The following is a 23569-nucleotide window of genomic DNA, read 5'->3' on the forward strand; positions in this document are numbered from 1 at the left end:
CACACCCGTCAGCAGCGCGCACTGGAGACAAAAAAGCGCATCACGGACAAAGGAAACATGGGTGCGCTGGAGAGGATCCACCTCAGCCGGGTAACACAATGGATGAGCCGCTTGTGTTTCATTTACCGGGAGACCAATTAGCCCACCTTAATGAGGTGCTGGGATGCAAGATACTGCAAGCTAAAAAGGCGGAAGGCTGCGTTTAATCCGTCTGCGGATCCTGTGAGCTTGCAATGGCTGTGGCGGGGATATGCAACCGGATAGGGAATAATGTGCCTTTTTATTTTGTGATATTTTCCTTATTTTGTGGCCTTTCGTTTGGACAATTACAATATTCGATTACAGAAGAACTGGAAAATGGGGCACTGGTCGGTGATCTGGCGCATGACTTGGGGCTGGATATTCGAAAGCTCGCCACCCGAAAAATTAAGGTAACCTCCAACAGCGGGAAACGCTACGTGATTGTCAACCCCAAAAACGGGAAATTACTCGTCAACGAGAGGATCGACAGGGAGGCACTGTGCGATTTATCCAACACCTGTCTTATTAATCTGGAGGTGCTGGTCGAAAACCCCACTGAGGTGCACCACGTCGAGGTGGTGATTGTGGATGCCAATGACAATGCGCCGCAGTTCCCCAGAGACGAGTATCAACTGGAAATCACAGAATCTGCTCTGCCGGGGTCTCGTTACCCGATTGAAAACGCTCAAGATCCAGACATTGGGTCCAATTCAGTCCGCATGTATCAGCTCAGCACAAACGACCATTTCGCGCTGGTATCTAACAAACCCTCCCTAAACACAAAGCACATCGAGCTTGTGCTCAAAAAGCCCGTTGATCGCGAACAAACGCCTTATCACCAATTAATTTTAAGTGCTGTGGATGGTGGGACGCCTGAGAAGACAGGCACGGCTACAATCAATGTCAGGGTCCTGGACTCAAATGACAATGTCCCCATGTTCGACAGCTCAGTGTACAAGGTGAAACTGCTGGAAAATTCGCCCAAAGACACCCTGGTTATTAAACTGAATGCTACTGATCTGGATGAGGGCACAAATGGAGAGGTTTATTACTCTTTCAGCAGCTACACTCCTGAGAGAGTGAGGCAGATGTTCAGCATGGACACTCATACAGGAGACATAAGAGTGAGGAGCAACGTTGACTATGAAGAGACCAACTCCTATGAGATGTACATCCAGGCGATGGACAAAGGCCCTGGGGCCGTGGCAGCACACTGTAAGGTGGTGGTGGAGGTGGTTGACGTGAATGACAACGTCCCTCAGATAGTGCTGTCATCTCTGTCAAGCCCTGTGAGGGAGGACGCTCGTGCAGACACGGTCGTGGCCCTCATTAGCGTTACCGATAGAGACTCCGGCGCCAACAAGCAGGTGAGCTTGGAGATCCCAGCAGGCCTTCCTTTCAAAATCAAGTCATTCAGAAATTACTACACTCTGGTTACCTCAGCCTTCTTGGACCGCGAGACCACCGATGCCTACAATGTCACTCTGAGTGCCACGGATGGAGGAAACCCTCCGCTTTCCTCCCAGAAGACCATACAGGTGGATGTGGCCGATGTTAATGACAACCCACCGCGATTTGAACAGACTTCATATACCGTCTATGTGGCTGAGAACAATGCCCCTGGGGCGTCTTTGTGTACTGTGAAAGCTCAAGACGCAGACATCAAAGAGAACGCACGCATTACCTACACAGTGCTCAATGACAACAACCATGGCATCCCCGTCACCTCGTATGTGTCTGTGAAGGCCGATACTGGGGAGGCTTATGCCCTGCGAGCCTTTGACTATGAGTCACTAAGAGAGTTTCACTTCCAGGTCAAAGCCCAAGATGGGGGCATTCCTCCGCTGAGCCGCGTTGCCACTGTCTACATCTACATAATGGATCAGAATGACCACGCACCACTGATAGTCAACCCTCCCGGCAACGGCACGCGCTCATTGGAAACAGTACAAAAGAATGCAGAGCCTGGTGCCTTGGTGACCAAAGTGGTAGCGTACGATGCAGACGCTGGTCCAAACGCCTGGCTGGTGTATGTACTGGAGACAGCCACTGACCTGGACTTGTTCAAGGTGCATGAACACACCGGTGAGATCAGGACCACTCGGAGGATCCTAGAGGACAACTCCACCTCCTTTGCTCTAACCGTTTTAGTGAAGGACCATGGGCAGCCTGCCCTCTCCTCCACTGCCACCATCAACGTGGCAGTCATGGAGGTGCCCCCCAAAGTGGCCCCTGACCCTAAGAGGATCATCCGACCTCACAGCCCACTGCTCCTCTCCAATGTGACCCTCTACTTGATCGTGGCTTTGAGTGCCACCACCTTTGTGTTCCTGGTCACTGTGGTGGTGCTGGCCATTGTCCGCTGCCATGCCTACTGCACCCAGCCTGGGTCCTGTTCCCCTTGCTGTGTGTCACAGAAGCCCCCTCCAGATGGCGGGAGTGGCAGTGTAAGTGCTGGCGGGGCAGCTGGCGGTGCAGCCGGTGCACAGCCTAATAATAACGTGGTGCTTCGGAGAGACCTTAAAGTGGAGCCTCACTACATCGAAGTGCGTGGAAATGGCTCCCTAACAAAGACTTACTGCTACAAGACCTGTCTGACAGCCACCTCTGGCAGTGACACTTTCATGTTCTACAACACAGGACGCCCCATCAGTGGCACCTGGGGCAGCGGTGCCGACCGCTTCTTCACGAGTAATAGTGGATTTGTACGAAGACTGAGTATGCCTGATGCCTCGCTGCAACTCTGCCCAGAGGTGTGTCATTCTCTTTTAATGTTTTACCTTTGCATGCATAACTGAAAGTCATGAATCATTGTGTTTTCATGTTAGTGTCTGCAATTAAATTTTAGTTAGCTCCAAACAATGTAGGACCCTCTTCATTGAGGTTAGTGGTACAGTATGCATCATTTTTGTGTGTTATCTTGTTCCTGCAGGGTGATGATATTCTAGTATGTCAGATTTGATCCCCCACTACAATGAATTGAGTCCTTGCATTCCTTATTCTCTTTTGTTCAGTTCCCACTTGTACTGTGCTGTCGCTCAGCCCAGCCCAGCTCAGCACTCACACTGCATTAGTGTCAGGCCTGATGCTTTTCAGGGTCCCGTGTTATTTCTGATGATTCAGAGATTTGTGTTTCGGTTTGAGGTTGTCATCACATCTACGCTTAGAACAGGTCATGCAGTCTGCACTACTGGCTCATACTCTGTGCAACTGGGTTTGACCTGTAAGTGCGAGCGAAGGAAAAACTGTTACACTGGAGCAGTTGGGGTTAATTGACGTGATCAAAGGCCCTGCAGACTAGTTGCTGTTGCCTCTGACTGTGGAAAAGATTTATATTTGCCTACTGTTATTTTATTTTCTGAGCTTAAAGACTATTTTACACTTCATTGATTGCGAACTTTTCTAATTGAGTGATACTGTTAATGCCTTCACATGCTAACTGAAAGGATCTTTATCAAGAAATCTTGTACTGTCTAGCCATACATGCACCATTTGTCTAAATCTTTATGTGTATTAGTTGTAGAATCAAACGATTTCTGGGTAGATTTGTTTACCTTTGAGCTGATGAGATTCTTGGATAAATTATTGGATTAATATAATATTTATTGTCAGATTGTTGCTGCAAAGTTTCCAAAGGTTAAGATGTTCTCTCTGGGTTGCATCATCCTAATTATCAGGTGCCAGCCACTGGTACATTAGTTATGAGAAAATCTCTGACCAAGACAAGTGTAGCAGTGTAAATTAAATTATCCCCCAGCCTCTGTTCCTCAGCCCTGCAAATTAGATTTACTCAAAGAGGCTGGGTCTACCAGCAGAAAATACTCCCCTCTGAATTGAACTAAAGAACATAATGTGCCATCTTTATCTGGGACACTTGCTACTGCCTGAGCAGGTTTGTGTCTTAAAACGCAGTGTTTCTTATTCAGTGTTCTTGAGGTCCGAGACTATGAGCCACATGATGCTGACTGATTTTAGCATTAGCTGTAATGCAGATGTTCACAGTCATTTCATACAGTGCATGTGCACAGTGCCTACTCATGAGGAAAGTAATGAGTAAGCATAATCAGGCATAATTAATGGCCATAAGAGATTAGCTCATTAAAATATGACTTCTCCCTCCTATGAGATTCATATGTTTTTTCAAATTTAAAGACATAATCATCACCAAAATTTGGCTATCATCAAAAGGAATTGAACAGGAGTCCTGGCAACCTTAAAGGGTACCTATTCCCATTTTTAAAACTCATACATGCTATTCCTATGGTCTAAGACAGTCCAAAAATATTAGTAAACATTAAAACTCTTTCTCAAATCCAAAAGCTAGAGTGTGAAATGTCAAATCAGTGATATAGTACCAAATAGGGCATTTTTAGAAGCAAAAATTACGACCAGTACTACATTTTTTTGTCAGGTGGTGACCTCTAATGGCTGAAGTAGTTATTATTGAAGCAAAGTCAAAAGATGGAGTAAGTCCATTTAGGGTGGTAGGATCAAACAAGAGGAGGACTTTTATCAAGGAGACAGGTGTTTTTGTCCCGTGTGAAATCAAAAATCATATAGTTAATCTGACAACAAAACATGGGTATTCTGACGTATGTCCCATAAGATACTTGAAGTTACCTTTGTAACAAACATTCTTATTTTATTTTATTTTATAATGTTTTTTCTAAACCTAGTCAAGTTTTCTTGCATGCAGTTTTGGTGCAATTGTGACCATTTCATTATATTCCACACACATTTAAAATTGTGACCAATCACAGTTATATAAGCTCGTCCATTGTCCACCAGTAGGGGTGCAAACTCAGGAAATGCTCCAATGGGTCATATTCAGAGGTGTGAATATAGGGATAGACAATAGTCTTTTGGCACCAAAGACTGCTTTACAGTAAAGTGATGTAATTTTCTGGAGTAAGACTTTTCTAGCTTATTTATCAAAAAATTTCATTATGCAACTGTTCTGCAAAGCACCATCAGTCAACCTTAAAATATCATTACACTGATGCTATCTAGGTGTTTGATCAAAAATTTTGTGGATGTTGTGTTGTGTGAAATTTGATGTTCACCATATTGCATAGCCTATATATTGCCTATATGAACATGTGAATTATGTGGTTGTTTGGAATGGAGGACTTGTTGGTTTTCCCCTTTAACATGGGGACTCCAACAGTCCAAAACATCAACAAAATTGAAACTATTTCAGTTATTTAGCATTTAACATGTAAGTATTAAGCCCAAAAAGCTTTAGTATTTAAATTTTATTAATACCTCTTAAATTGTTCAATAAACTGAGACACATCTAGATAACATTTTGTTTATCTTTATCTCAGTGCAAACATATAGTACCACAAAGCTGTCTATACAATAGTTCCAATGCAACGACAGTAGAGTTATCATAGAGATTGAAATCATCACAATCAAGTAAATCTCCGAAGCAAGAAAAATGGAAGAAGATGAAATCAGTCAGTACATAATAAAAGTTATAATTTGTAAAATATTTTTGATGATTTGTCCCACACACTAAAATCCTACACATTTGTGATACCATATTTGTATTTGATTACCCTCCAAACCTACCGTACAGAAATATGTGAAATGATCCAGACCTCTTAAGACTGCATTTGGTGGTGGCAAAAAAAGTATGCTACACATAAATTCCCTGGTTCAACAACCTTAATTAATGAGCAGTTGTTAATTTAACGACCCCATAGGTAATATATTGTAAAAAGACAGCCTTCATGGGGAGAAGGTGGGAGTGCTGGATGGGTTAAAACACCAGACTTTTACCTGGAGGGCTGCGGTTCGTGTACAAAAAATCAACATGGACTTTTTTTAACCTAACATGTCATTTACTTACTTACAGTACATCACTTTACATTGTACTTATGTTTCACATGTGACTGAGGTACTTATTTTACCTGAAAATGCAGTCGTAATCTACACCTTAACCAAGTAGTTTTGGCAGCTAAATCCAACCATGCACACACATAATTTCAACAAAGTGTGTGCCGCCACCACAAAATGTGTTGCTAGGAGGTCATGGTTATTTCACACTGGGTTAATACAGACCAGCGATGTAGGATGTGGTTGCCTTCGCGATGACAACTTATTGGTTTTTAAAGGCAATAATTCACCAGAGGACTGCTGGGAGTTGCAAGCACTCAGGCTAGGTTCATGAAGAGCAGACGCATACTCCACTTACACACAAACATGTACACATCAGTCTGTGCAAACACCCCGGCACTCAGGGAAGGCCATAACTCCCCCAGCTCTCACATTTATAGAGCCAGGGAGTGAGAGACTGTCCAAAAACTCATCAATATGGCTCTCAGTCACTGCCCTTTTTAGAGTCCTTCTGTGTCTATGTGAGGATATCAATATGTATGCATGTGTGTGTGTGTGTGTGTGTGTGTGTGTGTGTGTGTGAGCGCTTGCAAAGGGGGACACGACTGCAGTGTTCCTCTCACGTCCAGAGCTGGGACATGTATCATGATTAATTGATGAGACCATGGCCCAGCCTGGCTTTGCACTGTATGAGATCAAACTAAACTCTCTCTCTCTCTCTCTCTCTCTTCTCTTTTTTTCACCTCTCCTCTCTCTCTCTCTTTTTTCTCTCTCTCTACCTATTGCTCGCTCAGCCGAAAGCCCCGAATGCTGACTGGCGATATTCTGCATCTTTGAGGGCAGGGGTGCAGAGGTAAGCACTTTCCATCTTTAACTCTTTTGCAACTTTTGATCATCTAGATAAAAGTTGTTCATCTTCCTCACATCGTCTATAAAGTGACCCTTAATAATGCTCTCAACTTTACCACAGCTACAGTGCATAATATCTCTGAATTCAACATTTAGACACCTGCACATTGAAATCACTTCTATAAAAACGATTTTGAATACGACACTGCAACACAATGGTGTAGATCAGTATCAGAAATAGCCTTTAGTGGCCCCTCAGCATCAGTCTGAACCCCAACTCTGTCCTCCTCCATTGGGAAAAGCCATCTGCAGCTCCCATCAGTGAATGAATAGCACTCCTCCTCTGCAGTGTAATACTATATAGGTCATCTACATTCTGAGCATCGCTCCCCCCGCAGTTACAGTCTTTAAGCAGGAAGCATGAAGGACAAATGAGCCGACTATGACCTTTCTCAGATCATCAGATGCACACATGCATCATTGTCTGCATGTACAACGCACATGTGTGAGTTTCTGTGTGTTTTTATACATTTTTTGTCCAGAGATGAAAGGAGAAGTTGTGAACACAGACGGCAGAGGACATTTTGGACTCTGGTCATACTTGTTAATTCAGTGGCACGCACTCAGATATGATATTATAGATTGATCTAAAGATATCATTAGCTACGTACTGCAAATGAAAGAAGACTGATATTAAGAGGATCCGACAACAATTAGGAACAACATTTTTTGGATCTTCATTTGTCACTTTAATTCTGTAATAATCAGGTCACAAAAGTTGTTAATTTGATACGAAGACAGCTGGAACGTCATGGACTAATGAGTTTTACCTCCACATGTCTAATTTGTACTCTGTTTTCATAATTCCGTGCCAACAATGTGCCGTGCTCACTTGTGCACTCTTCTGCTCCGTCTAAGTTTGATTTAATTGGATATTAGTGTTAATTTCTACGGCGTGGAGGCTATCATAATGTGCATCATGTCATCAAGTCACTGTAACATGACATGCATTAACATAAATCATCATTGCAATTTGCCGCTGCCATCTCGAAAATGGCAGTGCCTGTAACGCGCACAGACACCGAGAGACTCATAATAACACTTAACCCCGACACATGCGTGCTGTAGCGCATCACACCACACACGGCGTGTAGCACCCACATCACTGACCCACATTCCTGGTATAAGGCAGTTGGTGTAGAGAACACCAGTTAACTGTGTCAAAGTCTTACACATTTAATCAGCACCTTTGATTGTGGAAAAAGCTTGAAAATGAGAATGTACACGGTCATTTTAAATCAATGACAAATCCCGTAACACATAAGCCAGCTGCAGTTTGAGAATGAAGCTGGAGGTGCTGCATTGCAGAGGCCGCAGTCAGGGTAGGTCCTCCCATACACTGAGATCTATAGTCATTATAAATGTATAGGAGGAAATATCTCAGGTTAAATATTGCATGCGCTTGGCTTTGTATGGTTATTACAGCATTAGAATAGTTTCTAAATTTAAAGTTAAATTTTAGTGATTCTGTGTGGTCATTTTTTCATTATTATTATTATGAAGGCAATGAGAAATGTAAAAAATGACCCCAAAATTATTAAGAAATTTGTAAAAAGGTGCACAAAATTTATTCTAATATCAAATGTATACTTATGATAATTATAAATTTTGATTTAAGTGATATTTTTATCCCTTGTCATTTGATAATGTTCTATTGTTTTAAACTAAGTTTTAGGTATTTTTTTCACTTTTATTTTATGTTATATATTTTATTTATTTGCAATTTGCAGGACATTTCATACAATATTGCTGATTGCCTTTATTCCATGTTTTTCAAAGAAACCCCATTTCAAAGGTTTTAATACTTGTGAAAGGTGTCTGAATGCAGTGCAACAAAAATAATGTCGAGCTAGGTTTTAAGGGGTTAAATAATAAAACTAATGATGACTGAATTCCATTTAGTTACTTTGATTTCTCACTGTCACTCTCACTGGAGCACTTGAATAGAGTGCAGCCATCTTTAGTGTTATTTTCAGCACCTGTGCTTTTCCTGCTATGACAAGTCGAAAATGTCTGTTGTGAAAAAGGCCCATTGCTGGTTACTAAGCGCTTGGTTACACCTGGTATTGACATGTGTTTTGAAGATGTGAACACTAGTGGACAGCTGAGACACATCGCCGTTCACACCTGCGCCTGTCATGCATCTCCAGCTGATCACCTGTAATTCAGATTTAGTTACTGACGATGTCACGTACTCTAATGTAAATTTGTTACATCCACAACCTTGCTAACTGTTCGCTAATCATGTAGGAGGTTGTGTCGTTACAGCTGGAGATATCACTATCAGCAGAATTCAACAACTCCTTTCATACAGCAAAACAATGGACGGTTTGACACTTTGTCAAACTTATTGAAAAATTGGCAAATTATTGAGCATTACAATATGATACAGATACAAAGAAGGCCCTCACATAAAAGTAGGCCAACTATGCAGTGGAAAGACACCAATACTTTTGAAATTGGTGCTATGTGACCAGAGAAAACAAAAAAAAGATGCTTTTACTTAATAGGTAGAAAACCTACAGCTACCAGGATGCAGTGCGCCTGACATATTGTAGAATGGTCCATGTGAAACAATAGGGGCCGGACAGATCTTATATTAAAGTTAAACAATAAGCTAAAACATGTTTCTGAAAACATTTTAGCTGAGAAATATGCAACTCAGTGGCAGAATCTGGGTTTATTTTTGATCGTCAGTGCTTAGTTTTACGGTTTGATCTCTGTTTTTTTGGCCACTGTTTTCACTGAGCAGTGGCACCCACTTCCTGTTCACAAACTCTACAGCGAGTACAGCGAATGGGGCATTAAATTACATTTCTGAAAATATTTTAGCCGAGAAATAGGCAGTGCAGTAACATAATCTTGGTTTATATTCGATCAGCACTGCCTTGTTTTAGTGTTTTTGTCAGAGTTTTAGAGACAGAGAGAGGGGCGGATGTGTCTCTTGATCAGTTATATACACTTTGAGTGGCCGTGGCAGGGTTTGCGGTGGTTGGCAGGCAATACAAAAATGTAATTGAGCTTTAAGAGCCAGCGAAACTCCACCAAATAATGTAAATTATGCCATTTGGTGGTGTTTTACCAGGAGTTAAGGAGGGATATCCAGGCTCTGGTTGGATGAAAGAAAGTTTACCACAGTCCATCTACACATACTAATAACACTGTTTTAATACAAAGCTGGTTGAAAATCATTTAAGTATCCCTTTAAGGATGCATCAGGACATTTACTCTAGTTTACAAAGAAATGTGGTCATGCATTCCAAAGGACCTCACCGTGTGGTTTAAATGATCGCATCACAATGTGCCTTGTGGATGTTTTCACTTGTAATAAGTGCTGTTCCTTCTGATAGGATCACCAAAAACTCATGGTAATACCAGATATAAACAGGGCCTAAATGACAGGAAAAAATGGAGCAGGTGGACCCAAATGTAGAAGAATGCAGGCAGCAGGAACACAAAAGATCACTCTTTTTTTCCAGGGATACAGCAACAGAACATTACACAATTAAATCAAGGATCCAACAAAGACTGAACTGAAAACCAGGACTTAAATAGAAACTAGACTAATGAGAGGATGAAGTGCAGGTGGAGAAAAAGGGTGGAGAAGCTCAGTTAAGGGGAATATGGTGATGAGACAGGAGAACATGCAGGGAGCTGATTGGCTGGGATAAACTGAGGAGCAGGAAGGACTAATGTAGCAGATGCAGGACAGGTGTGTAGATGATAAATGAGGGAAATGCAGCACTGCAACACAGGAGAGGAAAACACAGTAAACTGAAATCCAAAAACCATAAAACACAATCATCTTAATAATCAGACAAAGGGAAAATAAAGACAGGCCATATTTCAATAAATATATATATATATGTATTTTGTAAGATTCAATACATTGTCACAGAGAATGTTAACAGTGGAAGCAGGAGTTGTGTGAGCTGTTTGCCTACCTGCTTAGTCAAATGAAACATAGAGCTCAGAAAAGTACACCCTCTGGGTTTTTAAACTAATGAAAAAACTTCTGAAAAACATCTGAAATTTTTGAGAACACCACTTTGGGGCCATCCTGTGACTCTATGTTGTGCTTGTAGTGTGAATATTTAATATTTTTCATTTGAGTGTGGTAGGAGTGTCCTACTTTTTAATACACAAAATTATTAAAATATGAATATGTAACAAGATCTGCTGGAAGTACTTAAATACATTAAATATGTTATGTATCCTTATTGAATATGTAAATAAATGTCATGGAAAGTATGTTGACATAAAATATATGTCTATGTTTATATAAAAACAGTGTTTGTAGAAGGCTTTTACTGTGAAGCAACTGCAGTCAGAATTCAAAGAACAACACTTGTAACTGCACAACACAGACAGGTATTTGGTACTATTAATTGCTTTGTCTGGGATAAAGACGGGACAGAAAACTCTAAACAACACCGAGTCCTATGTTCCTTGGAAGCTATGACATAACTGGAAGTTTGAAGAGGACTGCATGAACTCTTGCCTCAGTCAATGTGCATATTTCTGTTATGTTACTGGGTCTCTCATTTAAGCTAAATTTTCTTATGCTTTATTAGTTGTTTTTTTTTTGTTTGTTTTTTTTTTCAAAAGGATTGACAGAAACTTAGGCCTGTTACTGATTGTTGCCAGGCAACCAGTCTTCAGCATTTGATTGACAGTTCACAAAACTTGTCATATTTGTCTTTTGTAGTTACCTGTTTAGAAATGACTTGCAGATGTCATGCAACTTTATTGGGAAGTTCTACATGGGCGTTTTTCATGTAAGACATTTTGAGATGTCATGATGAGAGTTTTTTTCTGCACCTTGCCATGTGCCTCTTTGCCTAAACCTAACCATCCGTGATGTTGTTACCTAATCCTGACCATCGTGACGGTCCACGTTGCCATGGGCTGTTGTATAAACATAAGGACTCTGCAGCGTCATCCCACCATGTACATTTGTTGACATCACAGTAACAGCATCCCTGAGCATAAACAGCTGATGCAGAGTGATACCTAAAACGTCACAAGTAGAGGCAGAAGGTCACTGACAGAGCACCATCATGTGAAGAGTTGTGATGAGAAAGTGTTGGAAAAGCACAGGTGTAAATAAATTAAATGTTGGCTAATTTCTATTTAGGTGTAAGGTTTAAAGGACTTCTGTAGAATTCTTTTAAGGCAAAGGATTCTAAATTAAGGTTAAGATACTTCTTTTACTAAAATATGAAACAAGACCACAAGAAATACTAGGCCAAAATTAAATTAAAGGTCAAATTAACATTTGTTTTGCTGTTTCTCACTGAGTTTGCTCAATGTCTTATGCATTTCAGTTCTGTCCACATGGAGGAGTCCTCTGTGATGCAGGGAGCCCAGGGGATGCTGGTCCAGAACTGGCCCACTGTGTCCAGCGCTGCAGGTGAGCACAAGTCTGGCAATCAGGATAGAGTAAAAAAAAAGGTCATTTGAAAAAAAAGGAAACTGAGCAAAATTACATTGATCTTGATTAAAAATGTCTAAAAAGTAGAACTGTATGAATGGTGTACTGAAATGTCTTTGAGTAATGTGTACAACTCCAAGCTATTTGTTGAAAGGCTTGTTAAAGCAGACACCAGGGATATGAACCTCTGGTAACCTTGATTATTTCTGCCAAAAAACGGGTGGGAAGCCAGCAAGTGTTCTTGTCCTTGTCTCTGCACTTGTGACTTATGTACTCCCTCCTGATGAAGCTAACTGCTGGCAGGCACCCGGCTGTGGAAGCCTTTTGTACACACCTTGAGAATAAAACCCAGTATACCACTATGGCAAACTTAAAACTATTATTTCAGTCAACTTACAGTCTATAACTAAACAATCGGAATAATGAGTTAGTTAAGTATGTATGTTTTGTCAACAAGATTATTTGAGACAAATCTTAAACCTTGAATGAAGAGAAATTTTTTTTTTCAGCTCATATGTCTTTATGCTTCATGAAGCTGGAGTCAAGACAGTTTGCTAAATTTAGGACTGAAAGAAGGGGTATACAACTAGTAGGCTTGGGCAGTTTGTAATATTTCATAGCTTGCCTTTCTGAAATTTCACTGGGGTATATGAAGTGTGCAGCGTTTCAGACAACATGGTAAAACTGGGGATTTGACAGAACTGTGCTTTGAATATCTACATGATCTATAATTCCTGTGTGCTGTTTGTTCAGAGTTTAGCTGAGGTGCCAGAAGCCTGGGGACCTTATGCAGAACCACAGATAAACAACTGTATCCTCCCATCAAAGCAGCTGGCAGCATGAAGAGCTGCAGACTGAAAAAAATGGCCACTTCTTTTTAATAAAAAATGAGATGTCCTGAGTGGGCAGCAACACTGACAATATGTACAAACACAACATAGTGGCAAATAGAACTGGCCTCGAAAATGACCTGCACTTCCCAGAAACACTGCCTCAGAGCTAACTAATAGCTTTTGTCTGTTGACAGGAAAACTTTTGAAACTTAGATTACTAAACAGCTTTTGGAACATTGTGATCCGCTCCTTTCTTTCTTCAGCCGAAGCTGCTATTCATTGATTTCCTGTCTAACTGCAGGAATTAGAACATTGGTAGAGAGTAGAGGGTAAAGAGTAACATCACAGTCAATCACTTGGTGAGTCAGTGACAGAATATGTCTTACCTTCTGTCAGCTTTAAAAGAGAGCAATTGCTCAAAATGCAAGCTGTACCAGTCCCCAGCATCTCTGAGTTTCTTGCAAAGAAATGTGTCTTTTTGCAAGAGCATATTGAAAACTGTCTGTCTGGTCACAAAAGGACTCAAATATTGTCCTTAAGCAGCGTGCACAGCATACTGCAAACCTATAAGGGGTGTATTAAAAATAATTTGTCAGGAGTGGCTCAGTGCAAAGGCATAGGCATTCAGAGGATTGCAGGTTGATCCTCTTTACTATGCATCAAGTGATATTTATTTTCCTGCAGTGAATTGTTATCATGATGAAGTCGTCTGATATGCTGTGATGCATCCAAATGCAGCACCCTCAAAACTGTGTTTATGTAAGTGACCCATGGCGCAGATGAGGAGACATTTGTCTACTGCCAGAGGGGGAGAGGAGCTATTATCAGTAATAATGAAAAAAGAGAAATCCGGTAACATTAAAAGCAATTTTGGAGAGGAAGAGCAGAGGAGACGTTCAGGGGGATGGAGAAAAAAAAAGCGAGGTGTGGGGGGATGGAGAAAGAGAAAGGTTAAGAGGATTGGCAGGTTCCTGCAGTAGTGTTGTTGCTAGGGAACGCCATGTGACCTGTTGCCTGGCAACACTGTCTAACTGAGAGATTGCTGCAGCAGCCGCACCCTCCATCAGCAGGGAGTGGGCGAAGGCAGTTTCCATGGCAACCGGTCATATCTCTGAATGGAAGATTTAGAGACAGGAAAAAAAGGGAAGGAGTAGGGAATGGGAGAGGGAAGGGGACTCTGCAAGGGCAGGTATTAAGAGGAAAAAGAGGGCATGCAGTCATTTAGGGAAAATAATGCAGAAAAGAATGGTTTATGTAGATGCAGAGTACGTGCCACACATATTTGCACGAGCACTACACGACTGTCTGATTTGTGCATGTGCTGCAAACCACCAGAGGGATTCATTTTAGATGGATCTTGGACTAGACAGGAAATAACATAGCCTATTTTAAATGTAGGACATCAGGTTAGACGAAATGAGGCTTTAAACACCCACACATCTCCATCAGGTGTCATGGCAACCTCCTCACAAGGAGCTGTACTGACCTGCTTACCAGTAGTTACACCATAATCCGATCCATTGCTGTGAAATATAGGCTAATATGAAGCCATGGCAGAGTTACAAATAATCCTCCATGTTAGTGAAACAGTAGCACAAGGAGGAAAAAAACTCTTGGTACTTGTTCAGACTCCTCTGATGTGACATGCTCGTTCTGAATTAATTTTTTCACATGCACACAGGAACATTGCACATTAATACCTGGGCTAAGATTCTTATTAACAATGGCAGGCGTTTGGATTTGTCACAGCCAGTGCAGAGAGCTCTGGGATGTCCCAAGTTGCAGAGACAATATTCACTTGATTAGACGCTACACAGACACTTGACATTTTAGCTCAGTTGGTCATGTGTAGGGACATGAACTGCTCCAGCCCCATCAGGGGTACATAAGTCAAACACTGCACTGCTGTGGTAAAGTGCAGTTCTCTTCACAGCAGGAACACAGTAATTACAGTGCAGTTTGAAGCGTTTAAACCAGTCCAGTAATCTTCCACACGTTTAATTATATCTTAGGTTTTTCTATTCTTACATGATAAATTGTCTGATACAATTTAGTCAGCCGAAAAATGTTAGATGACCCATTACAGTTTAACACAAACTGTCTGCACACATGATGAAATCAAGAGATCTCAAAAATGTTTGGCCCAATTTGCTTTAAAATCTCAAATTCATATTAATTTGCCACAGAGGAGGGATCCAGATGTTGAAGTGAACCCTTAACATCTCCTCTGGCACCTTCACCAGTGTTTATCAAATGAAATTTGCTGAGCACATTCTTAGTTCCCAGAGGATGAATCCTTTCAATTTTGGGCATTAATTAACCTATTTTCCCCAAAACATAAACTGGACACATCAATACTCCAAAGGGCAAATCCACTTTTTATTGAAAGGGAAAATTACAGTAAATTTGACCAAAATCATAGATCCTTATGGAGTTACATTTTCCAGGGTGCTACTTAATGTATTTACTTTCAGCTGGACTCAGATAGTCTGTTTATAGCTGGAATTAATATGCATATTAGGAGATCTGATCACAAGTGTACACAAGTTTCCCAGGATAGGGAAGGTATGACCCACCTCACTCGTCTTACTCCAATTGGCTGACATTCTTACCCAAATCCTAACTAATCCCACTTCTCTTGCCTAAAACCAACCAACCCAACCAATAAAGGCAATGAGAACTAGCCAATCAGAGGTAGAGTAAGGTAGGTCATACCTTTGCAGTCCAAGGAAATGCATATTTGCATGCAGGATATGGTGGTTGTTTTGGTGACAGTGCACTAACACTGTAATTTACAGATTTTATGACAAGTTGCACAAGGCCTGTTTGCTTTTATTTGTGTTTTATGTTTTTACATGTTCTAAATGAAGATTCATTAATTCATAAAATTGAATAATAAATAAATATGAATAATTTGCAAAGACAGAGCTTTTGTAGATTTTAATTTGTCTGTCAATACAAGACTGTCTACATAATGTATTACCAAACTCAGCCTCCTTTAAATAGCAGCATCAGGTAACAGGAAATGGTGAGTCAGTTAATAAGATGAAATGGAGGTTTATTGTGTACAGTAATGACATTCACTGCATTAATGCCTCAATAAGCTCATCCACATTTTGCAAAACCGTATTTTTGCACATCTCCTCTAATTCATGGCTGCCTTTTCAGTTTATTTTAAGCATGTTGTCCTCCTCCACACAGGAAGCCATTTTCCTTACCTAACCGCTGAGAGCAATTGAACAGGACTTATTTAAAATATATCCTGGGATTAATACCCAGATTAAATACACACAGACAGACCATACCATCAAATGTCATAATCCTCAGAAACAGACTGGCATAACAGTATTAACGCACTAACTCTGCTAATGGTAAGATAAGATGATAACATCTGACTCATCGTTAAACAAGCCCAATTACACAGGTCAATTAGCAGCTGTTGGCTGTATTTAGAAATTGTGTAACATGTGACAAGATTACGAAAAGAAAGTTAAATGTGTGCTTTCCTCAGCTGTCATGGCTTGACATGGTTTATTTGTCACATACTCATTTTTTAATGTCACTTAAAAATGAATACTTCTATTTTTGCAAGTAGAAAACAAATTATTTATGTGTGTCTACATCTGGCACAATGCTTTGTTACTAAAAGCTGACATACTGTATTCCAAACATCAGTCAGAGTTAATATGATCAATTTTCAGTCAGTCATGGCTCAAAAACATATCGTAGTTAAACAGGGCAGTAATGCAGGGCTAAAATATCGAGCAGCGTGATAATGTCCATTACATCTCCTTGTACCATAATCTGGATACATTCTCATATTTGATGAGCTCATTTGTAGGTACTCATTGGTACTGTGTGTACGGACTGTGCATTTTCAGAATAGTGTACCTCCCAATGGGACAGCAGTTTGAGACCATTTCAGCGCTCCAGCAATGTCATAAATAGCCTACAAAGAAAAATCAAATAGAATCTTTTTTGCAAGGGCCTGTGTTTGATCTAAATAAAATCCAGACTGAAAGTAGGTCAGCGCAGAGGGAACTGGTGTGGGCCTGAGAGCACTGTGTCTGCAAAACCCGCCCACCCCCATCTTCCTTACTGCCTCTCTCTCTCTCTCTCTCTCTCTCTGTCTCTCTCTCTCTCTGCCTCTCTCTCCTTATCTCATCTCACGTCCTCTCTTCTTTCCATTCTGCCGTCTTTAACCTTTTGACCTTAATAGCTATGTCGTTTTTTTGACTTTACATAATAATTGTTCTATATATAGACATTTTTTTAGTATCGTTTTAACAAATGGCTCTCTTTGCTCCTATCTTTGTCACATCCATGCCTGAGCACTAAAGGTTGAATCCCTGTCTCTGGCTTCCCATGAGAGTAAGATTAAGCTGCTGCCATCATCCAAATACAAATACAAATCACACTGCCAGGCTAAACATCCCTGTGGTTTAAAGGTTAGCCCCCGCCAGTGTTCCCTCCTGTGGTCTCGGCTGAATCGCTGTCCTGAAAATATCCCCTCCCCGTGGCTATTGCTCCATTGTCAGGCTATTGCTCTGCATGCTTTTTGCTTGATTTTGGTAATTCCTCACATGTCAGATTTTATGAACATCTGAAAGACCAGATAGTTAAATCCAAGTAAGGAACAACGCAAGACAAGCAGGACAGGCTGTTCTCATGCATTGTTATGCATATACCTACAGGAAGTAATGCACCAGAATTCATATATAAACCACATAAATATGAAGACCGCAATCATGTGACCAATTCTCTAACGGGTGTAGGGAAAGAAGAAATGTAGAGAGTGAAAGTATGCTTAAGGAGGAAGGTTGGGGTGGTGAATTGGTCAAACAAACACATGACTTTACCCCAGGAGACTGGTGTTTGTGACCCATGTGAAACCATGTGAACTTTGAGTTGTTTTACGGTACATCATCACAACTTCACACTATCACATTACATTAAGCATATAGGTTTATGTCCTCACCACGATTACTAATTTTAACTTGGTATGGCACTAGTTAATAAGATATCATGCAAACCATTGTATGAGCATATGTTAAGCCAACACTTTCTCATCCAAACTTGTCAAGTATCTGCACTTGGTCAGTGCCATTTACACTAGGTATCTTCCTGTGTGACAAAATGCACTAAATGAATTAACATACAGTTTTGCTCATTAGATGCATACAGTCTTTTTTTAAAATAAACTCAAAACACCCTGTATTTATGTTTATTTCCTTGTGCAGAACAAGCCTGTGGTTGGGTTTAGGCAACAAACGGACATGATTAGGCTTAGGAAATAAAAGTGGGTGGTTAAGTTTAGAAAGAAACCTCATAGTTTGGCTCAACTTTAACATAGGAAGCAAACACCGGGCTCCTGGGTGGAAGTCCAGGGTTTGTTGGACCCATCCGCCACCCATCCTCTCTGTATGGTAAATATGTAGCTGGAGCTAGCTTAGCTTCCCTTTGCAAGGGATTTGAAACGGTGACGTACAGTGCATGTGCAGAGCATGAAAGTTAAAAAAAAAAGGAAAAGGAAAAGCTATCTGGGGTGCAGTACAAGAAGAAATTGGTTAATTTGCACATACCATATTATTTCATTGTTTATTATTTATTATTATTGTTTGTTACCTAAGTGTTTTGTGCCAACTGTGCTAGGCCCAGCACTATTCCAATTATTTCTTAAATATTCCTTAATGAAGCAGTGTGGTTACAGTGATGATTGAATAAAGCTAATGAGTAGAAAGACTTACCACAATTTCTTTTTTGTCATACCCTTGTAGATGGAGATGGTGGTGAACTGTCACCCCCAGTGGGTGCTGGAGTCAACAGCAACAGCTGGCACTTCAGGTATGGTGCCGGTCAGGGCTATGGCCCTCCTCAGCCCCTGAAGCCTGGAGAGATTCCTCCCGAGGCCTTCATCATCCCCGGATCCCCAGCCATCATTTCTATCCGCCATGACGCCGGCCCTGTGGATGACAAAGGTGACTTCATAAGCTTTGGCAAGAAGGAGGAGGCCAAGAAGAAGAAAAAGAAGAAGAAGGACAAGAAGGACAAGAAGGAGAAAGGGAAGGATGACGGGGGGGATGATTAGGGGAGAAGGGGTGACTTGAAAACAGAGCTACCAACAAATCCCAATTACAGAGCCAGAATAAAAAAGCCAAATGCATATTGTAGAACCGAGGGAGCCTCCTTGCACCATATTTGCATAGACATTGTACAGTGGCCAGACCCTCATTAGACAAGGCCTGGCTCCCCACACCATGTGAACTCGCTAAACAAATGTTTCTCTCTTTTCTTGGCTCATTTAGCCCCATAACTTTGGCCTAAAAAAGTCTAAAGTTTATGGTAAACAAATGTTCTCAGTAGACAGACTTCATCTAAAGGTTGGACCAAATTCAAGCAGAAAGACTTCTATTGGATTAGTCTTTCTGTGATTTGCTGCCCCTGCCCCCCAGTTTGTATAATAAAAACAAAAACACCTGAAAAGGTGTACTATTTGTATCTGACCATTGTCAGCTGAGGCTGCCCGTGTTGGCAACTCTGTCTTTATGCAGCCCCCTTCCTTTTTGGCTCACCTAGTTGGAGGTGAAGTGGAAGCCAAACTAAAAAAACAAGAAACAGAGGCTTTTGTCTTCAGTATTATGGAGGCCTTGTAGGAATTCAGAAAATGTGGTCTTTTGTATAAAAAAAAGAAAAATGAAAAAGTAACAACATACAGTATATGTACCATGAGATTAGCACCTTGAAGAGAATGAGGTGGCTGAGACAAGCAGGACCACGCTCGAGCTCTGTTTCAGTGTAACATAGCACATTGCTGAGGCTGAGGACCTGGACTGGGTTGCACCAACTATGCGCAAGTTTGTTCCCAGGTTAGGGTGGCAAGTAGTGGCTTCATGACTGCTGGTTAATTTGCAATTAGCAAGTTACTCAATTCGATTGTACCATGGGTAGTAAGGGGGGGACTCTATGGCTCTAACTAGTTATAACATTAAGATCTCAGATGAGTAGCCAATCAGTGCTTGCATTACCTCGCTGCCACACGGACTTGCAGTTGACTAGATTGGCATAAAAATTACGATTGGTAAATAGAAACCAAATTTGACTCTTAAAGGACAATAATAGTTTTTGCATGTTTTAGTCCATTCTCTACAAATCTTGTATCCTGCTGATATTTTGTATTTGGGGAAAAAGTATTTTCCAATCTTTCAGCTAGCCATTGCTTTTATTCATAAGCAAAAAAAACCAACAAAAAAACGAACAGATGAGATGTGCAATTTTTTTGTTTCAAAGCTGCAGTAGGTGAGTTTTTTGAAGGGGCTCACTGTGAAAAAATCTCATACCAACCTTTGAGCATATTGTAATTCAATTGGACTGAGAGAAGAAGACTAGAACTAAATTAGACCAGTCGTCTGCACCTCCTCTTTGCTTTGTAAACAGGAATTAAAACAATCTAGCTTTTGACAGGAGACTTTAGCCAATCACAGGTCATTTCAGAGAAAGGCGTTCCTATTGGCTGTTCTTCAAATGTGTACATCATGCCCTGAGAAGTGCAGCAGGCTTTGAAGCCAATTTTCATAGTGGCCGAACAGTGGTACTGCAATACATGATGCCATTTGGCACAAAAAGACTTCTTTAAATCACATCTGTAGATGTCTGTAAATCAGCATACATTTTCTGAACATCACAAAGCACAAAATGACTCGTTTCCCTATAAGTATTTGATATATTTGGTCAGATAACATTTGGAAATACTGGAAGAGAGTTCAGCTGTGCTTGGCGGCCGTAATTCTCTAGTGCGCCTGCTCTTTGGGCCCAGTGATGTGGTAGCAGCACCAGTCATCCAGGTGATTTCATACTGCAGAAATGGATCTTTTTTGGCTTCATGTGCCACTGAGCAACTTTCATAGGAATGAATGGGGTCCCGCCTTCAATGCTGTATCCAGGTCTCCAGCCCTGGAGATTGTGGGAGCCTGATTCAGTGGCAGACATTCCTTGGCTAGTCACCCCCCCAAAAATTAGACAGACTTGAACAATAAATTCAACCAAACACTCGGCAATATCAGCAAAGTGTTTCAGATATGGAGAGAAAATGTTGCTGGTTTAGCTTTCTAATAACTTGAGCCAAAGGCTTACAGCTGCAGCTTCAAATTCACGTTTATGTAGCTTATGTTAGCTTAATGGAATCACTTAATCGAATCACTGAGTGTAGTCTCAAAGGGTTTACAGGCCACAGATTTGCAAAGAAAGAAGGACGGTGATTCTGATAGAATGTCCACTAGGCCTATAAAATGGCATAGGGATCAGGATGATTGAAATGAATGACTCATACTTGTGCTGGTTACTGTATGAGGCATGTATATATGCCCATGCTTGTTAAAATTCTGGCATTTTTTGGCTTTTCCAGAAAACTGCCTACCCCAGCTTTAAGAAATCCATCAAAGTGCAGACAGCATTTTGGTCACAAGTGCAGATTCATTTGAAAACTGCCCCATGTTATCGCAATTATGGGGCGAAAATTAAACATACGTGATGGATCATGTTTGTAAAGTGAGTCTAAGCATGTTGATATTCATGTTGTATGGAAATGAATCAGAACTAGATTCTGCCTGATGAAAGGCAAAAAAATGGAACTGGAAAATACAAATTGGAAAATAGCCATGAATAATGCAGTAGTGTTTCATTTGTAGAAAATGGGCAAAAATGACCAAAATCACTGTTATCATCCTTCAAGTTTCAAAATGGCATGGAATTAATAACGAAGAAAAAAAAAAAAGCTGTGTGCAAAAAAAAGAAAAAAAAATCCTGCATTACTGTTAGTGAGTACAATTGTGTGACTTTGTATCATTTGCACCTGCTTTACTGCTTGCTTAACTATTTAGTTGTTACTTAAGGTTATGTTGTAACAGATTTTTGTGGCGCTACCGCTTGTGTTTTAGCAATGCGTGAATCGGGATTTTGTGGCTACTTCGGATATAACTAGGGAACCTACGTGCAGCTGATGCAACCGGCCCCTGACCTTTCCTCTCCTCTCGGGATACGGCACAGGTCAACGGGGTCTTATTCCCACTGTGTATCAGCACACCTAGTCTGACACACACATTATTGTACACAAACACTGACTCTCTCTGTCTCTTACTCACACATAGCATACACACACACACGCTCTCTTACACATACAGTACATACAGGTGACAAAGATATACTAATATAATAATAAAAACACACCCCTTTCTGGAAACTCTAAGACTGAAGGCCGACGGCATCCTTAATATGGGAGTGTAATATATGGCTGGGAAGCAGGAACGTTGCTTGTTGCTTCATTTCTGTTCTAGCCTGATCCCTCTGATTCTGTCTTTGAATGTTAAGTAGTTGTTCTTCAAGCCCTGCACCACTGCCTCGACTGCTTCAGTGCTTGTAGGATTTGCTTGCCCGCTGCCTGTTTCCTTCCTCTACTCCTGTTTCTTCGAATCAACATGGTTGGATGACATCTCTCAAGTCACTCTCCTTCAATGAACTGTGCAACCACGACACAGTGACATTTGTGCATATTTACACACACACATATATACGACACACACACACATCCTTTGTTAACTGAGCTCGGACTGTTCGTTGTTGACAGCTCTGTCATCTCGCACATATTGCATTGTAAGGACCTCTGACAAGTTAGCGGAATTGGAGATTACGCTGTATTGGATACGATGAGACAAGATGGAAAAGAAGAGTCATCGTAGTAGCTCTCAGTGTAGAGGGGAAAGAAACCACAGCAGAGTTAATTGGGCAGGTCATTCCTTATTCGCACGAGCAGAGGTACTGCAGTTATTCCTGCGTCCGCCATTAGTGACAGCTGATCAACCCGGGTCGACTCAAGCCACTTACACAATAAGTGCAGCAGCAGCAGCAGCAGTGGAAAGAGGTTGACTTGTGGTTGATTTGGAAGTGGGGGAAATCCACTTAAGGATTAATGGAGGGGAAGCACATGGTCGACAGTGTTTACGTTGCGCTGGAGAGAGGCAATGATACCAGCAAGCAAAGATCAACACAAGTCAATCCTCACAGCTGGAAAGATCTTACAGGTCCCATATTATAAAAAGTCACATATCCATTACTTTTTAAAATTTAAGGCAGATATAGATGCTATATCTATACCTGGATAGATTAACAGATAAATGCACACAGTCTGAATTCAGAAACTATGCTTTTAAAGCCCAGTTCAGAATTAACATTTGCGATGAGATGAGTTGAAAAATGCTTGCAATGTGTCGATCTGCAATGTTCTAAAAACCTGCCTGGTCACACTATTGCAAACAGATGAGACAGTGGACCATCTCTATAGCAATGACTCTCTGTGCTTCCATTCCAAATACAAGCTTTTCAGGCTTTGTGACTAAATCTAATTTGTAGGTTCTTGAAATATGAATGAGGACGTTGATCATGAGATACTGGCTACTGCTGCATTTGAAGTAATGATGAAACGGCGAAAAAAGTAAACAAAATGAGCATCAGATAGACAGTATTTGTAATAAATATGCCA

General features: G+C 41.0%; 1 protein-coding gene across 1 annotated transcript; it reads left to right on the forward strand.

Annotated features, from left to right (window-relative positions):
- Nucleotide 1: 1 nt before the first annotated feature.
- LOC121952153 (protocadherin alpha-C2-like) lies at nucleotides 2–23569 on the forward strand. Its single transcript, XM_042498668.1, has 4 exons — nucleotides 2–2774; nucleotides 6657–6715; nucleotides 12099–12184; nucleotides 18816–23569. The coding sequence occupies exons 1-4, from the start codon at nucleotides 234–236 to the stop codon at nucleotides 19124–19126; spliced, it is 2997 nt and encodes a 998-aa protein (XP_042354602.1). The 5' UTR covers nucleotides 2–233; the 3' UTR covers nucleotides 19127–23569.

This window comes from Plectropomus leopardus, chromosome 13 (assembly GCF_008729295.1).
Source record: "Plectropomus leopardus isolate mb chromosome 13, YSFRI_Pleo_2.0, whole genome shotgun sequence".
NCBI classification, from domain to species: domain Eukaryota; kingdom Metazoa; phylum Chordata; class Actinopteri; order Perciformes; family Serranidae; genus Plectropomus; species Plectropomus leopardus.